The 17,440-nt window shown below is 42.2% G+C and overlaps 1 protein-coding gene across 6 annotated transcripts in view; it reads left to right on the top strand.

Annotated features, from left to right (window-relative positions):
* Positions 1–6,448: 6,448 nt before the first annotated feature.
* Positions 6,449–17,440, top strand: part of ZFP90 (ZFP90 zinc finger protein) — a 36,861-nt gene continuing 25,869 nt past the window's right edge. For 2 of the 6 annotated variants that reach the window (XR_013760109.1, XR_013760110.1), the window contains exons 1-4: positions 6,450–6,656; positions 6,922–6,988; positions 14,288–14,414; positions 14,758–14,853. Coding sequence is in view for 4 of the 6 variants with exons in the window: in XM_079116873.1 (XP_078972999.1) it covers positions 6,956–6,988; positions 14,288–14,414; positions 14,758–14,853 (256 nt within the window). In the remaining 2 variants the exon portion in view is untranslated. Of the gene's footprint in view, positions 6,720–6,921; positions 6,989–14,287; positions 14,415–14,757; positions 14,854–17,440 lie in introns of all 6 variants that reach the window. The other 4 variants (XM_079116873.1, XM_079116870.1, XM_079116872.1 and 1 more) reach the window with 4 other exon arrangements.

Raw genomic sequence — 17,440 nt, 5'->3', positions numbered from 1 at the left:
CTAAAGTTGTTCTTGTCCATGGAAAAGCTAACTTAAACAGAAGCCAATCACAAAAGGTCACTCATTACATGATACTATTTTTATGAAAAGTCCCAAATAGGCAAAAATATAGAGAGAAAAAGTAGATCAGTTGTTGCCTAGGACTGAGAGGTGGCAGAGGAAGGATTAGACAGTGACTACTAACAAACACAAATTTTCTGTTGGGGATGATGAAAATGTTCTATAATTAGGTTATAGTGATAGTTGTACAAGTCTCTATGTATGTTAAAAAACCATTAAATTGTACAATTTAAATTGGGAACTCAGCTCTAAAGTACGTAAGTTAAATCTCAAGAAAACTGTTAAAGAGATAAAGAAAAGAAAAAGAGGGAGGCTAGGAGCTCCAGAAAAGGCAGTATAGTAGTTTTCCCTTATCTGTAGGGCATATGTTCCAAGACTGAATGACTGAAACCAAACCCTATATATACTGTTTTCTCCTACACATATAAACCTATGATAGCTGAATTCATAAATTAAGCACAGTAAGAAATTAGCAGCTAATAAAATTGATTGAATTATAATATATTATCATAAAAGGTTTGTGAATGTGATCCTTTCTTTTAATTTCTCTCTCCCTCTCTCAAAATATCTTACAGTCCTTGAACACAAACACTGCACTACAAAGACAGCTGAGATGGCTAAGTGGCTAAAGGGTGGGTAGCATATACAGCATGGATATGCTGCACAAATGGTTGGTCCATGTCCAGCACAAGTTCTCTCATGCTCTTCAGCATGATGCTCAATTTGATAAAATGATTTTAAAAAACTTATGAACTGAATTGTTTATCTCTGGAATTTTTCATTTAATATTTTCAGACCATGGTTGATCCAGGATAACTGAAACTGTGGGAAGTGAAATCTCAGGTTAGGGGAGACTGCTGTATTGGGAGCTATGAGATGAAAGAGTTTTAAGGAGACTGGTCTCAAGTAGGTGGAGTAAGACAATATCTGACAGATGTCCATTCTACTCCTCAACTGGCTACTCACTGGTCATCTTAGCAAAATCAGTACCAAAGGAGGTAAAATGGAAGTCAAACTATAGTCAAATGAGGACTGAGTGGGAAATGAGGACTTGGGCTTGACAAGATATTATACTTTTTCTAGAAGTTTAGATGAAAAAGGCAGCGGGTAAAGAAAAGTGGTAGCTAAGAGACATACAGGGTCAAGGAATGACCTCTCTCCTTTTCCTTTTCCCTACCCGTTTGTCTCTCACTCTCCCTCCCTCCCTCCCTTCCTTCCTTCCTTCCTTTGAATAGGAGAGATTTGAATGTGGTTATAAATCAGATGGAAAGTCCAAAAGAAAAAAAATTGGAATATGCAGAAGAAATATAGAATAATGGATAAGAAAAGGTAGGAGACAAGGATCCCCAGAGGAATAATTTTGCTACAAAACAGCAAAGGAACATTTTCTCTAAGATGCAAGGGACCTGGAGAAGCAGGTTTAGAGGTATAAAAACTCCGTGGGCTGTTTTCTCCAGTAATTTTCAGCTGCTATGATACTGGATTTTACAGGTCAGTTACAGCAAAAGGATGAGGCTCAAAGGATCAAGAGCTTGGGCTGTGAGATCTGCCATAAAAGAGAAAGGAAAACCAAGAAAGGTCGAAAGACCCAGAAAGTGAGTGACCAAGTGATATAGGGATCTTTGTGATGTATGGTCAGCCTGCTGAATCCCTATCTTTTTTTTTTTTTTTTTCTTTTTTCTTTTTGTCTCTTTCAGTTCTGGGGATTGAACCCAGGGGCACTATACCACTGAGTTACATCTTCAGCCCTTTTTATTTTGAGACAGGCTCTACATAATTGGCTAAGGCTGGCCTTGAATTTTCCTGCCTCAACCTCTCAAGTGGCTGGGATTACAGGTAAGTCCCACCAGGCCCAACCAAAGTCCCTATGTTTACCATTCAAAACAACACAAGGTCCTTAGTGTAAGCTCGGGGAGTGGGGGCATGGCCAAATAAAATCGGGCAGAAAGCAGCCGAAGCAAGCTTTATTGGAATTTGGCTCTCAGGCGAAATTCTCAGCCCCCCAGAGTACAGATCAGGTAGGGAGCCGGAGAAAAATCGAGAGTGGCCCTGGCTGCCCAGGGTCTTTATAGGCCGGAATGGGCGGGGGTCCTGCTGAGTGACAGGTGTAGTTAAGGGAGTTAAGAGTCAGCAGGTGGAGTTAAGGGTCAGTGGAGTTAAGGTTCAACAAGTGGAGTTAAGGGTCAGTGAATTAAGGGTCAACAGGTAGAACTAAGGGTCAGTGGAGTTAAGGGTCCACAGGTGGGACTAAGGGTCAGTGGAGTTAAGGGTCAACAGGTGGGACTAAGGGTCAGTGGAGTTAAGGGTCCACAGGTGGGACTAAGGGTCAGTGGAGTTAAGGGTCCACAGGTGGGACTAGGGGTCAGTGGAGTTAAGGGTCCACAGGTGGGACTAAGGGTCAGTGGAGTTAAGGGTCCACAGGTAGGACTAAGGGTCAGTGGAGTTAAGGGTCAACAGGTGGGACTAAGGGTCAGTGGAGTTAAGGGTCAACAGGTGGGACTAAGGGTCAGTGGAGTTAAGGGTCAACAGGTGGGACTAAGGGTCAGTGGAGTTAAGGGTCCACAGGTGGGACTAAGGGTCAGTGGAGTTAAGGGTCCACAGGTGGGACTAAGGGTCAGTGGAGTTAAGGGTCCACAGGTGGGACTAAGGGTCAGTGGAGTTAAGGGTCCACAGGTGGAGTTAAGGGTCAGTGGAGTTAAGGGTCCACAGGTGGAGTTAAGGGTCAGTGGAGTTTTCTTGTCTGCTTGATTGATCACGTTTGGCGCGCTGCCCTTCTCTCAGTTGCTCTGCTCTCCCTCCTACAGTCGTCCAACTTCCCACCTAACACTTAGAACATTAAACCTCTGATTAGCCACCCCCTTTTTTTTTTTCCTGCTGATATGTATTTTAGTTTGGAGGGGTTTCATTTTTGGCTTAGGTGTATTTTGTTTTTTAAAATCTACATTACATGATTAATTTATACTGTGGATTTAAATTTAGATTTACAGGTATATTTACCATTTTTCTTGTTCACTGTTTCTACATTTAAATATAGCCTTCTATGTGGAATCATTTTCCTTCTGCTTGAAGGACATCCAACTTTAAAGTTGATGACATTCTCTTACTGTTTTTCAGAAGAAGTCTTTGGTACTCATTCTTCAAGACATTATTTCAAATGTCCCTAGTTTCCACTGTTGCTGGCTTCTAATTTTCTTTCAGAGGCAATTTGTCATTTCTATCGAGCTACTTTTGAGATTTTCTTCTTTATGCTGAAGTTTCACTATGCTATGCCTCAGAGTAAATTTATTTTTATTTATCTGTTATGAGATGTAAATTTGTCTATTTCATCAGTTCTGGAAATTCTCAGCTATTATTTCTTCAAATCTCTTTTCTTCTTCTAGAACTCAGTTTAGATGTGTTAATGGTTCTGTTTTCTTTTTTTTTCTTTTTTCCATTTCTTCGTCCATTTGTAGTTAATTTCCTCAGGTCTACCTTCTGGTAACTGATTTTCCCTTTACTTATGTCTAATTTGCTATTAACCCAATGTATTAAAATTTTGACAACACTATTATTTGTTTTTGTGGAGTTTTTTTGTACCAGGAATCAAATCCAGGAGTGCTTAACCCCTGAGCCACATTCCAAGCTCATTTTATTTTTTTATATGGATACAAGGTCTCACTAAGTTGCATAGGGCCTTGATATTACCAAGGCTGGCCTCAAACTTGCAATCCTCCTGCCTCAGCCTCCCTATTCCCTGGAATCACAGGTATGTGCCACTGTGCCCAGATCTATTTGGTTCTTATTCAATTCTTTTTAATAATATTTTACACACTTGTTGTTTACTCATTTGTACAACCCCTACTTCAGTTTATTAAAGCAATTTTTGAAACACACTAGACTTATGATTGTAAATTCTGTGTCTGAGAACCCTTATATTTGATATTGTTATGAATGTGATTATGCTACCTTTCTATACCAGCTGTCATTCATGGTTCCTCATTTCCTATATGTTTTGTTAGTCAAGACTATTAGCTCTTATTTCTTGGGGTCATATTTGAGGATGTCCTTTGAAGCATGAGCTGAAGGTAGGTTCCTCCAGACAGGTTTTCGGTTTGCTTCTGTCAGGTTCCTGGAAGCACTGCTAGCCTGAAACCAATAAAAACTGGCAGTTTTTAGACCACCCAGGGCCTGCAAATTCAGGCTGCAAATTCACGAACGGACTAGCTGCAATTACTTTCTCAGGGAAGATATTTCCCCCTTCTTTCACTCATTGCTCAGTTTGAAACAGCCAATTTACCTTACAGTCTCCACCAAGAGGGGTTAACCCTTGAAATCCCAATTTTTATTAGGAGTGGGGGAGGTCTATTAGTCACTCTACTATCATGGGACCTGGGTTTTACCACCTGGTCCCTGTACTTACAGGAGTATGAAAAACAAAGCCTGGCTTTCTGCTTTCTGCATTCCATTCCAAGTTATCAGTTTTGTTTTGGATTTGGCCTTCGGATAGTCCTTACTAATTTCTCAGATCATCAATGCATTTTACAATATTTTTGAACGATTTTATCCAGCAGAGTTGCTGAGTCACACTGACAGAAACAGAAGTACATTTGTTCCTTAGAGGAAACATATGGATACCTGACTTGGGAATTCTGGCTCTGCATTCTGGCTGCACTTCAACCTCTTCCAGGCTCCCCAGTTCCTTCTCACAACCAGTTAATTCCACAGCCTCCTACAGTTGTGGGCTGTACTACCCAATGCTCTGTGGGCTCAAATCCGATTCTTCTCTAGCTCATCCACTTACTACCCAAACCATGGAAATTCAGGCTGCCCTCCTTACACGCGGCATTGTTCTCTAATCCCCCTTTCCCTTGTTTAGTGGGACTCTGAGGTAGTCAAAAAATCTCCTCCCCTGGGTAATATCAGTATTTGAGTGCTTCTCTTTCTCATCTCGTGGTTGGGAATAGAACACAGCATTCCACACTAAGTGGAGGGCTTGTCATTTGGAGGAATTCTTCCTTTTCTTTCCCACCCAAGACTCCTTAAATAGCGGGAAAAGAGGTGGCACTGAGGCAATGATTAATAGCAGCAGGGCAAATTCAACTCCCAGTCTCCTTTGTAAGACTTGATGTGTCTAACCCCAAATGTTTCTGTCTCTCTTTGGAATACAGAAGAACTTAATCTTCCACTCTGAGTCCTGGTTACCAATTCTGAGACAACAGGAAAGGTCCTCCTATTCCCTCACAGTAATAAGCAACTTCAAAGTCTTGCTAATCCAGTGGTTCTCATCACACCAAGGTTAAATTCACGCTCTTTATCATGACCTCCTAAAGACCTGATCCAGTCCTAGCCTACCTGACATCCTACCTCTTCTCCACCCACTCTCCCATCCCACACTCTGCTACAGCGACCGTAAGCAACTGTTTCTGGAACACAGCAAACCTGTTTCCACCTGAGCGCTTTTGTACCCTCAATCCTTTCAGCCTGGTATTCTTTTCTCTCTGCAGTTGCCTCCTTAAGTCCCAGTCACTAAATTATTGACTTAGGCCTACCTAGACCATTCTAATTCATATTTCTGAATTACTAATTCAGACTATTATATTGCTAATTCCAGAGCAGTATATTCAGGGAATGGGAGAAAGCATTAATTTTTTAATGCACACACTCTTGATAAAGCAATATAATATTAGGAACACGTAGGTATACTCATTTTTTACCTTGTATGTGATGCTCCAAAGTTAATTAAAGTTTAGGTCTAGGAAGTTGAGACTGATTTTTGTGATATATGAAATAATTATATAAACCCGTTAGCTGCATCTAAAAATCCACCTATGTTTGTGTTAAAGTTTTCCGCTATTGAAGGCTCATCCCAAGCACAAAATCCTGAGCAATGGGAATTAAGTAATGAAGTAACATGGCGTAGCAGTTTGCTTCTGCCATCATCGTTCAGGAGGTCGTGGATTTATCTGGTTTCATTTTCCTCTCCTTTGATATCATTAAATAGTATCTTAGTTGTAGGTGTAGTCTGGGGAGTCTGTGTGTCCAAACTTTGGTAGTGACCCATGGGTGAAGACGGCATAGAAGAAGCACCGTTCCCCACCCTCTAACGTGGCCTCCTTCTGAAATTATCTTGTTGCTGCTATGTTTTACGTTTTTAGCGTCTGCCTCGTCTACAGGCGACAGAGCCGCATCCGGCTACTACAACACGCCCCTGGTGTAGATCAGGCTCAGTCACTAAAGCGACACAACACTCAAGCCACACATCCTGCCCCACTCACCCTCACTGCGGTGCCCACTAGGGGGCGCGGAGTCTTCGGGGCGGCCTCTGCGAGGTCCGCGCGCGAGTGCCTCTGGGAAGTGTAGTTCGCGTGCCCGCCGCGGCTCTGGGGGTGCGGGAGCGAGGCTCCGGGTGCGCAGGCGCACTTCTGGCTCTGCCCCGCCGCTGCGGCCATTGTCCAGCCCCGTTGCGGCGGAGGCCGCTTTGGGCAGCTAACCCTTCTGCAGAAAAGACTTGGAGAGCTCAGAGCCTGCAGCGGGGTTTAAGGGGCCGACCTGAGGCCCTGTGTGGGCCTGAGGTCGCAAGTCCTGAGCCCCTGGAGGCAGTGATTCGCAGTGCGCGGGTCGGCGCAGCACTTCTCACGGGTTTGAGGGGTGTCCTTTGGGCCTCGCCCACCATCCTGCGGGTGTGACTGGGCGTGGCTGGAGGGGGTTGTCCGAGACGCTGCAAAGCCCTTAGTTTGGGGCAGGAGGCGGCTGGCCCCGGCGGGATACGCCCTCCTTCCCACCCTCTGGGCACAAGTGGCGGGGGGCGCAGGCGGAGGCGGGGCGGGCAGGGTGGGGCCCGCGGTTGCAGCCCGGTGAGTGCGCGCTGTCCTCTCTCTACAGCCGCTGTCCGGGAGCCCGCCCCGCAGAGGCAGGAATGGCCCCGAGGCCTCCGATGGCCGCGCCCCAGGTGAGCCGCTAGTTCCGAACCGCCCGGGGCATCCTATCCAGAGATGCCCCGGGGCGCTTTTGGAACGGTCATTGTTCTAGAGACGCCCATTCCTGGTTCAATTGCCTCAGGCACGCGAAATCCCTAGATGTCCAGAGCCGGTGGGGAGGGAGTCCCAAAAGTCTGGCGGCACTGTGGATTAGAGGGGACCAGGGCGGTGCAATCTTGTGAGAGGAGTTAAGGCTGGATGTGTTGGGAAGTCTTGAGCACTGTGCCAGTTCTTTGGACGCGTGTCAATGCGGAATGGAGAGGGTGGGTGACAAGATAGAAAACTGTAGAAGAGGAAGTGACTGTCAGTGAGTGAAAAGAGAGAGGAGCCCCAGCTTCTGATCCAGAAGCACTTAAGGGGCCGAAGAAACCTGATGAAATATGCCTAGAAAGAGGCTGGTGATGGGCTTTCTTGGGCAAGATCAAAAACAACAAAAGAAAATACAAACCACCAGAGCTAACAAGTCCCGAGCTTTTTAATGGCCTTTCTGCTTTAACAAAGGTATAATAGTGCACACACGCATCTCCAGATGTCCAGCCTTTGCCTTAATTAATGTGAGGCTGATTTGTGAACCCATTTGTTCTGTGACACAGGGTGCATTTTCTAGTAGCATAACAATTCTAAGATTATCCATTGATTTACATAGAGTATATCTGTGAAAAATATATCCAGATGTTATCTGGATCTTTTAATCCACACTCTTTAGAATTAAGGAAAAATTATAAATTATAGTTGGTGTATGAGTCAGTCACGATCAGTCCAGATAAAAGTACCAACTACTAATGTCCTTTAAAAGCCGTTTACAAAAAAAAAGTTTGCCACAAATTAAGCACTCAAAGTATATATAACACCTGTGTGTTTCTTTTACTGCTTATGACAATTTTGTTTTATAGGCGTGAACCTTATGGAGTAAGACAGGTAACAATACTAGATATAGTTATGCAGTTTGAGCAATCACTTGTCATCACCTTTACATAGTGTTTCCTCAGTAGCTGAGACTTAGGATAGCTTAATATTTCATCTGGGGAGATGGCTCTTTCTGAAGGAGGGTTGCTTTTTCTTTTTTTAGAATCCTAAATGTTTTGCATTTACTGAGAAGGGAAGTTGGAACACTAAGAACAGAGACTGCACTCAAGGTTTTTAATATGACAGTCTTAATGAATCAAATACAGCATGAAATAATAGATTTCATGAAATAAATAAGTCAACTACTAATTAAAAAGTGAGTAACAACAATTTAGGAAAAACTGATTTCATAGTAACAGTTACTCCTGCCAAGGAGCATTTTCATCTTTAAGGAAACAAGTGGTTGTCATTAAGCCGGAATGGATGTCTATTAAGCATTGTTAATATAAATGATATATTTTAAGGACAGTAACAGATCCTCTTCCAGTTACAGATCCTCTTCCTTATTTTCAGATATTATTCAACCTACAAATGACAAATTATCAATACTGTAGAAGGGTTGCCTTTTTAATGGTGAGGGTGGATGTGTGTTCTGAGCAGTGAATTTTAGAGCCTCTTTGAACTTTACTTTTCGAGCTATACTCCCCAAGCACTCTAGCTCAGTTACATTTTCCTGGAATTTATGATGGTCTCTTGAGTTATCTCAGTCGGCAGGCCATGACTGGAGATGAGCCACAGAACGGAACAGTGGCCCTACAGTGGGCTCTTTAGGCAGAAACTTTCTTTCATCAGTGGTTCTCCTTCTCTGCACACAGCCCTCAGGGGAGTGCAAAGATGAGTGATTGAGTCATGTGACTACTTATTAGTAAAATTAGTGGGGGTAGACAGTCTCCCGCAGAAGGATAGCACAAGAGAGGTGGTGTCCCCTGTTGTTGCAGAGGTCCAGAGGCTGCTGCGAATTCAGCGGGGAGATAAGAAATTCTGCCTGTGGGAAGGAGTGAGGGGAAGTGCCGCCTATGAATAGGAATAGAGTCTAAGCAGGTGAAAACAAGGGGGGGTAAGAGTACAGCTGACTGACCTGTGTGTCAGGGGAGTTGAGAGGGCATATTCATGACACCATTGTCCTCTGTGACAGCAGGTGTGGGCTGCAGGCAGCGAGTGTGTCATAGAAAGGAGCTTGTGCTTTTTTCTTTTTGGCCTTATAACCCATTCATTCATTCATTCATTCATTCATTCATTCATTCATTCATTCAGTGGATAAGTCCATGAGCCCCTGTAATGTGTCAGGACATTTGTCTAGGCATTTGGGATACTTTAGCGAACAAAATTACAAAGGACTGCTCTCATGGAGCTTATATTCTAGAAAGGGGAGTGAGAAGGAAGAATTCAGTAAGTACATTTTACAGTATTCTAGAATTGTTTCATAGGAAAAAGAGAAAGGAAGAGGGAGTGAGTGGGAAGGTAGGCGCCTTGTGATAGGAGTACAGATTTTTTTGGAGGGGGGCAGTCCTGGGGATTGAACTTGGGTGCTTAACCACTGAGGTATATCCCCAGCCTTTTTATTTTTTATTTTGACACAGTATCTTGTGGAGTTTCTAAGGCTGGCCTTGAATTTGTCATCCTCCTGCCTCAGCCTCCCAAGTGGCTAGGATTACAGGCATGTGCCAGCATGCCCAGCAAGGGTACAGTTTTAAATAGTAAGGCTAAGGTAAATCTTATCCTTCCTGAGATAACATCTGAGCAGATTTAAAGGAGGTGAGGGAGTCGAGGATGCAGATGTCTGGGGGAAGAGCGCAGTGGGTAAATGGAAGAGCCTAACCCAGGATGTGTCTGTATATTCAGGGAGCAGTGAGGAGGCCAGTATAGCTGGAACTGATTTTAGGTAGGGATCTAGTATGACTTTAAAGATTGCCATGATTGATGAATCAGAGAGAGTTTAAAAGTTGGGAGCTCTGCTGGAAAGGTGTCCTAATAGGTTAACAATAGCTAAAGTGCCTCCAGCTGAAGTGGGAGGGAATGGGAGCAGAGATGGAAGCAGCGGGATGCTCTTAGAATTGGTAGCATGTAGAATGTGGGTACTTTCATCAATGTAAACACTGCACCCGTGCTCACCTTCTTTATGCATATACTGCATTTTTAGTTAGGGAAAGTAAAAGGGTATTTTCCATTCACCAAAACAGTAAGAAATGGGGCTGGGGAGAAAGCTCAGTTGGTAGAGTGCTTGCCTTGCAAGCATAAGGCCCTGGGTTCGATCCCCAGCACCGCCAAAAAAAAAAAAAAAGTAAGAAATGATGGAAGGTTCTTGGTGTTCTACTTTAATGGAGAAGGATCAGAGACTGGTCTCTACTGACTCCAGATCCTAAGAGCTCTGTGGTTAGATCATCCAGATGAACAGACCCAGGAAAACCTGGTCCATGTCACCCAAACTCAAGACAAGATGCTCCTGGGCCATCAGGGGAAGCCAAGTCACTTCTTGAATCAGGTTAGGATGATTTGTGGTCAAGAATGTTTGAGCTTCTGCCCAGAGATCCCGTTTCGCAGCTTTTCTGAGCTAAGAGGTGGGCATGTCTTTAAGCCTCAGCTCAAATACACCCTCCCTTCCCTGGAGTGAGGTATGCCCCTGTGTTCTCCTAGAGCAGCTAGCTGTGCACACCCACATGGTACTGTTCTTACATGCTATAGAGTGGTGTGTTTCCCCCACTGATCTTTGTACAGGCTTTGAGCTCCTGAAGGGCAGGGCCATTTGACTCCTTTCTACTGCTTACTTCAGAGTAATCTTGAGACAGGTGGGTATAATGAACAAACATAGACCTCTAACCCCCAGTAGCAGTTTTATGCTTTCTGCATTATAGTTTTGATTTACATCTCTAATGATTAATGATGTTGAGCATCTTTTCCTATGCTCATTGACCATTTGCATATCCTCTTTGGAAAAATGTTTATTAAAGTTTTTTGCCTTTTTTTCTTTCTTTTCTTTTCTTTTCTTTTCTTTTTTTTTTTTTTTTCATGGTACCGGGGATTGAACCCAGGGCTTGGCACATGGTAGGCAAGTGCTTTAGCAGTAAGCTATATCTTCAGCCCTTTTTATTTTGAGTCAGTGTCTTGTTGAAGTTGCCCAGGCTGGCTTCGAAGGTGATCCTCCTCCTTCAGCCTCTCAAATAACTGGGACTGCAGGCTTCCACCACACCCAGCTCTCCTTTGCTCATTTTTTAATTGGGTTGTTTGGTTTTTTGTTGAATGTTAGGTATTCTCTATATATTCTGAATATTAATCTCAGTACAATAATGTATTAGTAGAAAGAGTCATTTGTGATCCTTCTTCTTTAGTGCCTCTGTATTTGTTTTGATGAATTTCCTTCTTTTTTCTCTTTATATTTTTTCCTTTAAAAAATTCAATTATTACCTTTAAAATTTTTATTTCAGCCAGACACCGTGGCTTACACCTGTAATTCCAGTAGCTAGAGTAACTGAGACAGAAGGATTGCAAGTTCGAAGCCTGACTTGGCAACTTAGCAAAGCCCTATGTGGCTTAGGGAGACCTTGTTGGAAAAAAAGGTGTGAGGGAGGCTGGGAATGTGGCTCAGTGGTTAAGTGCCCTGGGTTCAATTCCTGCTACTGAAAAAGAATAAAATAAAAAATTATTTCATTTTTATGAGGATTTATCCTTTTTATCAGCTTTAATGGCTGTATTACATTGTTTTGCATGAATGTACTAAAAGTTATATAGCCATTTCTTTTAGGACATTTAAATTGTCTCTCAATATTATAAATAATACTGGGATAAAATCTCATTTGGTTACAGTAGATAATTCTTTTAAAATGCATTGGAAAAAAATGTTCATCTGTATTCTTAAGTGAAATAGCCCTCAGAGAACTAGAGATCTCGTCACCAGGTTTTGGAGTCATGCTTAACCTTTATTTGCAGAAACATCCTGATTGCTTTTCATCTCCTGTATTTTGAAATAATTTACCTATAAAACATTGAGTTCCAGGAGTTTTACAGGGAGGATACTACTGATTTTCTGCTTGCTTACTGATTTTTATAATCTTAAGAATTTCATTCATTAACCCATGTATTTTTTTTTTTTTTATCCTCAAAAGAACTCCTTGTCTCTCTTCAATAAGAATTACATAGAGCTGGGCACAGTGGCACACACCTGTAATCCCAGCAGCTCAGGAGCTGAGGCAGGAGGATCACAGTTCAAAGCCAGCCTCAGCAACTTAGCAAGGCCCTAAGCAACTCAGTGAGACTGTCTCTAAATAAAACATTAAAAAGGGCTGGAGATGTAGTTTAGTGATTAAGCACCCCTAGGTTCAATCCCTGGTACCAAAAAAAATAAGACTATGCATTTGCTCAGCAGACACTTGTGGAGTGCCTGCTGTGTTCCAGGCAGTGGTTCTTAACCAGAGTCACACTTCAGAACCAGTCAGGAAATGGTACCTGCTTCCTGAGGGGTGGTGATAAGGTTTCAGTGAGGAAATGTAGCAAGAGGGTACGCACAATGACCGAGCTCAGTGCCTGGCCAAAGGTGTGTTCAGTAAATCTTCACTGATTTCACTGATGCTCTTTTATTGTGAACCACATAAGGAACTTTTTCTAATTCTTCTTCTTTCTTTTTCTTTTTTTTTTTTTTTAAACTGGCAATTTAACCCAGGTGCTCTTTACCACTGAGCTACTTTCTCAGCCCTTTTGCTCTTTTTTATTTTTAGATAGGGTCTCACTAAGTTGCTGAGGGCCTTGCTAAGTTTCTGAGGCTGGCCTTGAATTTGCTATCCTCCTGCCTCAGCCTCCCAAGTCACTGGGATTACAGGCATACACCACCATCCCCTGCCACCTAAGGAACTTGTAAAAGATGCTTGGCAGGGCCTCAGACAATTTAGAAAAGTTGCCCAGGTAATTCTGTTCAATTTCTACATGCTTGATGGTGGTGATACTGAAATGGAGTCTTGAGAAATTCTTCAGGGAAAAAAATGTGAATAGATGGCCATAGTTCTGAAATGGAGAGGTGGACCAAATGCTGGAAGAAGGCATAGAGGTTGGAAGTTCTGGAAAAACTCTATACAGGAAGGGAAGATTGAACTGGGTTTGGAATGATGTCTGGGAATTTTTGCCATATAGCTTAGGGAAGAAGGTACATTATGATCAGAATAGGATGTACAAAGGCAAGGTGACACAAAAGAGAATGTATTATCAGGGCAGAGGACACTTGGCAGAAACATGAGGTGATGGCAGAGGCAACGCCTGAGAGAAAGTTGAATCAGTAGCCTGGAAAAGGATGGACTGAGGTGGAGATTTAGAATATCTAGAACAACATTGTCCAAAAGAAAACAGGAGCTATATGTGTGTAGTAATTTTAATTTACCAGTTTTCAAAATGTAAAAAATAACAGATGAAATTAATTTTAGTAATACATATTATATAACCCAATATATCCAGAATATTATCATTTCTGTGTGTTATCAATATTTTTAAATTACTAATAAGGTAGTTAACTTTTTTTGGCACCAAGTCTTTGAAATCTGGTGTGTATTTTACACTCAATATATAAGCTTGATGTAGTTAAGGACAGCAAGATCAGCATAGCTACAGCCTAGTGCATAATAGCAGAGTTTGGATTTTCTTTTTTTTTTTTTTTTTTTTTTTTTTTTGTGGTGCTGAGGATTGAACCCAGGGCCTTGTGCATGCAAGGCAAGCACTCTACCAACTGAGCTATATCCCCAGCCCCCAGATTTTATTCTTAATACAGTGTGATGCTATTGGTTTTAGTGAAATAGCTATATTACAGAGTGCTAGAATGGTTCAAAGTAATAAGGTGAAATTATATATACTAGTATGGAAAGATCTCCAAAATACATAGTCAAATGTAAAATGCAAGTTATAGAACAATATGAAGTGTTTCATAAAACATGACTTCTGTATGTATGTGTGTTAAATGTGGACAAGAGACTCTTAAATTTATATATCAAACTGTTAAGAGTGATTGTTTCTGGGAAGCAAGGTGGGATGCATTAGTTATGGGGGTGAAAGAGGGCTGCCATTTTTTACTCCCCACCATATTTGAATTTTGTAATAAAGGAACGAACTAGGCCAAAAGGAATCAGTGATTCTATAAACAGGCTTGGCTTGGAAGGAAAATAAGAAGATAACTAAATAGGGATGTAGGGTTACAAGACAAATTGCCCCTTTTGAATTTCTTGACAGCTATATTAGGTCCCTTACAGTGTTATATATTTGATTAGCATATATAACCCAATATTGCAAACACATGATCACTGCTTCTAGTAAGTCCCACAGTATGTTCCCAGTATTGCCATGGGAACATTTGTGGGGTTGATCCCTAGTTGAGCAGGAATGCAATCTTGCAGGAATCAGTGACATTCAAAGATGTGGCTGTGGACTTCACCCGTGAAGAATGGTACCACGTGGACCCTGCTCAGAGGAGCTTATACAGGGAGGTGATGCTGGAGAACTACAGCCACCTGGTTTCTCTTGGTAAGAAACACTTTCCTCGGCGTCCCTCCTGTTGGCGGGTCTTTACTTTCTCAGTTGCTAAGGGTGTGATGCTCATAGCCTAGGTAACTGTGAGCAGGGTGTCCAAGTGTCCAGTGCTTGTTCATGTCTTTGGGACCTACCTTTCTAGGGTTTTGCTCTTCCCTTTAGGTGGAAAGTCTTTATTTTGCAGAACTGGAGATAAGCACTTTGATTGCATGGCTCCCTAAGTTGCACCTTTTTTTCCTTCAGAGTTCCTGAGGATCAAGGACTAGTACTGACTTATAGGAGGGTTCTTTGTCTACTTGCACAAACACCCAAATCTTGTGTATTTACCCATGAGCAGGGTATCAAGTTTCCAAGCCAGAAGTGATCTTCAAATTGGAGCAAGGAGAAGAGCCATGGATATCAGAGGGAGAAATCCAAAGACCTTTCTGTTCAGGTAAATGAGTAAGAATTACACCTGTGCAGACAGTGGCACAGCTTAGGGAGGGGGCACCATCAGCAGGCTAGGAGCCTCCCAGACCTGCAGAGGAAGCTGAAGCCATCTTCTCAGTGACATCTCTGCATATCTCTCTTCTTCAATGGGATACCACTCCTGTAAGTAGGTTGTAAGAGAAAATGGTACCCCTTTTTCTTCTCTTAAAGTAACCTTTTGCTCTAGCTCAGAAATACCATCTCTGCCTATCCTGCCTCTGCTTGTTGGATTATATTCTCCTTGGGTGTTCTCAGACTCCATTCATTATATAGAGATCCCTTTTCTTACTCATTCAAACATGAATTGAACTTTGTATCTCATCCTTCTTTTGTCTTGCTGCTTTCACTTTTGGATGCTGTGGACTTGTAGGAAATACACCAGCCTTGATTCTTCCTTTATAACCTGCTTCTAGACTCCTTTCCATGGCCACACTCCTGAAACACCTGTCTTAGGAGCAACACTGTCTTCCTTCCATCCCATATTTATGCTGGTTGAATTCATTGCCTCTCTCCATATCCCTCTAGTACATTCTTTCCCAATCTCCGGGCTTGTTGGGGGCTTCTGGGTTTTAAGTCTATGGTAGTCAGCTTTCTGTCACTATAATGAAATGTCTAGGGTGACTGACTTAAAGAGAAAAGGTTTATTTTGACTCAGGTTTAGAGGTTCCACTTCATGATTGATTAGCCCTGTTGCTTTTTAGTCTGTGGCAGGCATCACATCATGGCAGGAGTGTTTGACCAAGCAAAACCACTCACTTCATCAGCCAGGAAGCAAAAGGGAAAGAGGAGGAGGCTAGGGTCTCAGGATCTCCTTCAAGGACTTGTACCCAGAGACCTAAGGACCTCCCGTTGGGTCCCACCTCATAAAGGTTCTACCACCTCCCAATAGCTCTACCCTGGGGACCAAGCCTTTAATACACGGGCCTTCAGAGGACACGTAACATCCATACTATAGCAGGGTCTTTGGCTTTTCCCCCAAAGTGAAGCCATGTAGGAATCTGCCCTACTGCCTCCTCTGCTTTCCCTCTCTGTGACCTCTCTAAAAAGTTGCCTGCCTTTCCGGTAGTTACAGCCCTTTATTCTATGCTGTGGACCCAAAATCCTCCTCACTTGAACCCTGGTCATGTTTTTACTTCTCACAGGACCTTCACTTAGAAATCTCCTGGAGCTCGTATCATCTTTCATCATCTTTCATCCCTAGACAGCACATTTGGCTACTTTGCCTATTACTTGTTTTTGCCTTGCCTCTTAGAAACCACTGGGTTTTCTGATCCTTCAGGCCAGACACTATAATCAGTTTTGTCTTTTTTCTTTCAACCCAGGTTATTTTCCTCATTTGTGAAACATCTTAAATTTTCCTGTCTTTTAACATCTACTGGTGGCATCCTAAACTATGCCCTGGGCTTAGATAGTGTACTATAATTCTCAGGTAGAAATTCTCACTGTCTTTTTATAATCCATGCTGGATTAATTGCTTTATCAAGATATAATTCCCATACTATAAGAGTCGCCCTTGAAAGCATACAGGTCAGTGTTTGCGTGTGTGTGTATTCAGAGAGCCATGTTAACATCACCACTGTGTTGTACCCTGTATTATGCAAAACATCAAAATGTTCTCATCACCCTCAAAAAACTCATCACTCCAGAAATTCCCACTCAGAGCCCACTCCCCACTCCTCCCAGCCCCTGGAAACCATTGATCTGCTTTCTGTCTGTATGGATTTTCATATGCTGGACATTTTGTATAAAGAGATTCATAACATGACTGGCTTTTCACTTGGCACCGTGTTTTCAAGGTTGATTCATGTTGCAGCCTGTAAGAGTACCTCATTTCTTTTTCCTGCTGAGTAATATTTCATTGTATTGATATACCACACTTTATTTAACTGTTCATCAGTTTATCAACCATACTGGATTTTAATATGTTATCTTCATAAATCTTTCACCTCTGACAAAACCTTCCTGTTATTCACTGTACCTCATCATAGGGAAACAGAAGTTTCCTTGATTTAAAGTTTCCCTATCATATCTCCCAGAATTACCTTTCTGTTCCTATGAAAACAAACTCCCCTTAGGTTGAAATTCTGTTAGTGTTCCTTGTAAATACATATTTTCCCTCATTAGGTAGTACATTCTGCCTACCCAAAGCCATCTATTCTTTGAGTTCAGAATCAAATAAAACCTAAAATATATTAATATATTTATTTCTTCCCTGGTCACAAATACAAGTTCTGTCATCTCCACTGTGCAAACTCAGTTTGATTATATTTCTGTATATTCTATCTATCTGATTGACTGTTATGGAATCTGGCTAGGAAAAGAACTTTCTCATTCCATCATTTCAGTAAGCTTTCTTGAGTGCCCCATTGAGAAGGATTCTAAAAAAAATACAAAGCATTCTCAGCCCTTAAGAGTTTAGAATTGGGCTGGGGATATAGCTCAGTTGGTAGAGTGCTTGCCTCACACACACAAGGCCCTGGGTTCAATCCCCAGCACCACAAAAAAAAAAAAAAAGAGAGAGAGAGTTTAGAATTGATTCTTGAAGAGTAAAG

Source organism: Sciurus vulgaris (assembly GCF_902686455.1).
Source record: "Sciurus vulgaris genome assembly, chromosome: 17".
Classification (NCBI taxonomy): Eukaryota; Metazoa; Chordata; class Mammalia; order Rodentia; family Sciuridae; genus Sciurus; species Sciurus vulgaris.
Note: the sequence above shows the minus strand (reverse complement) of the source record. Positions and strands in the feature narration are given on the sequence as shown.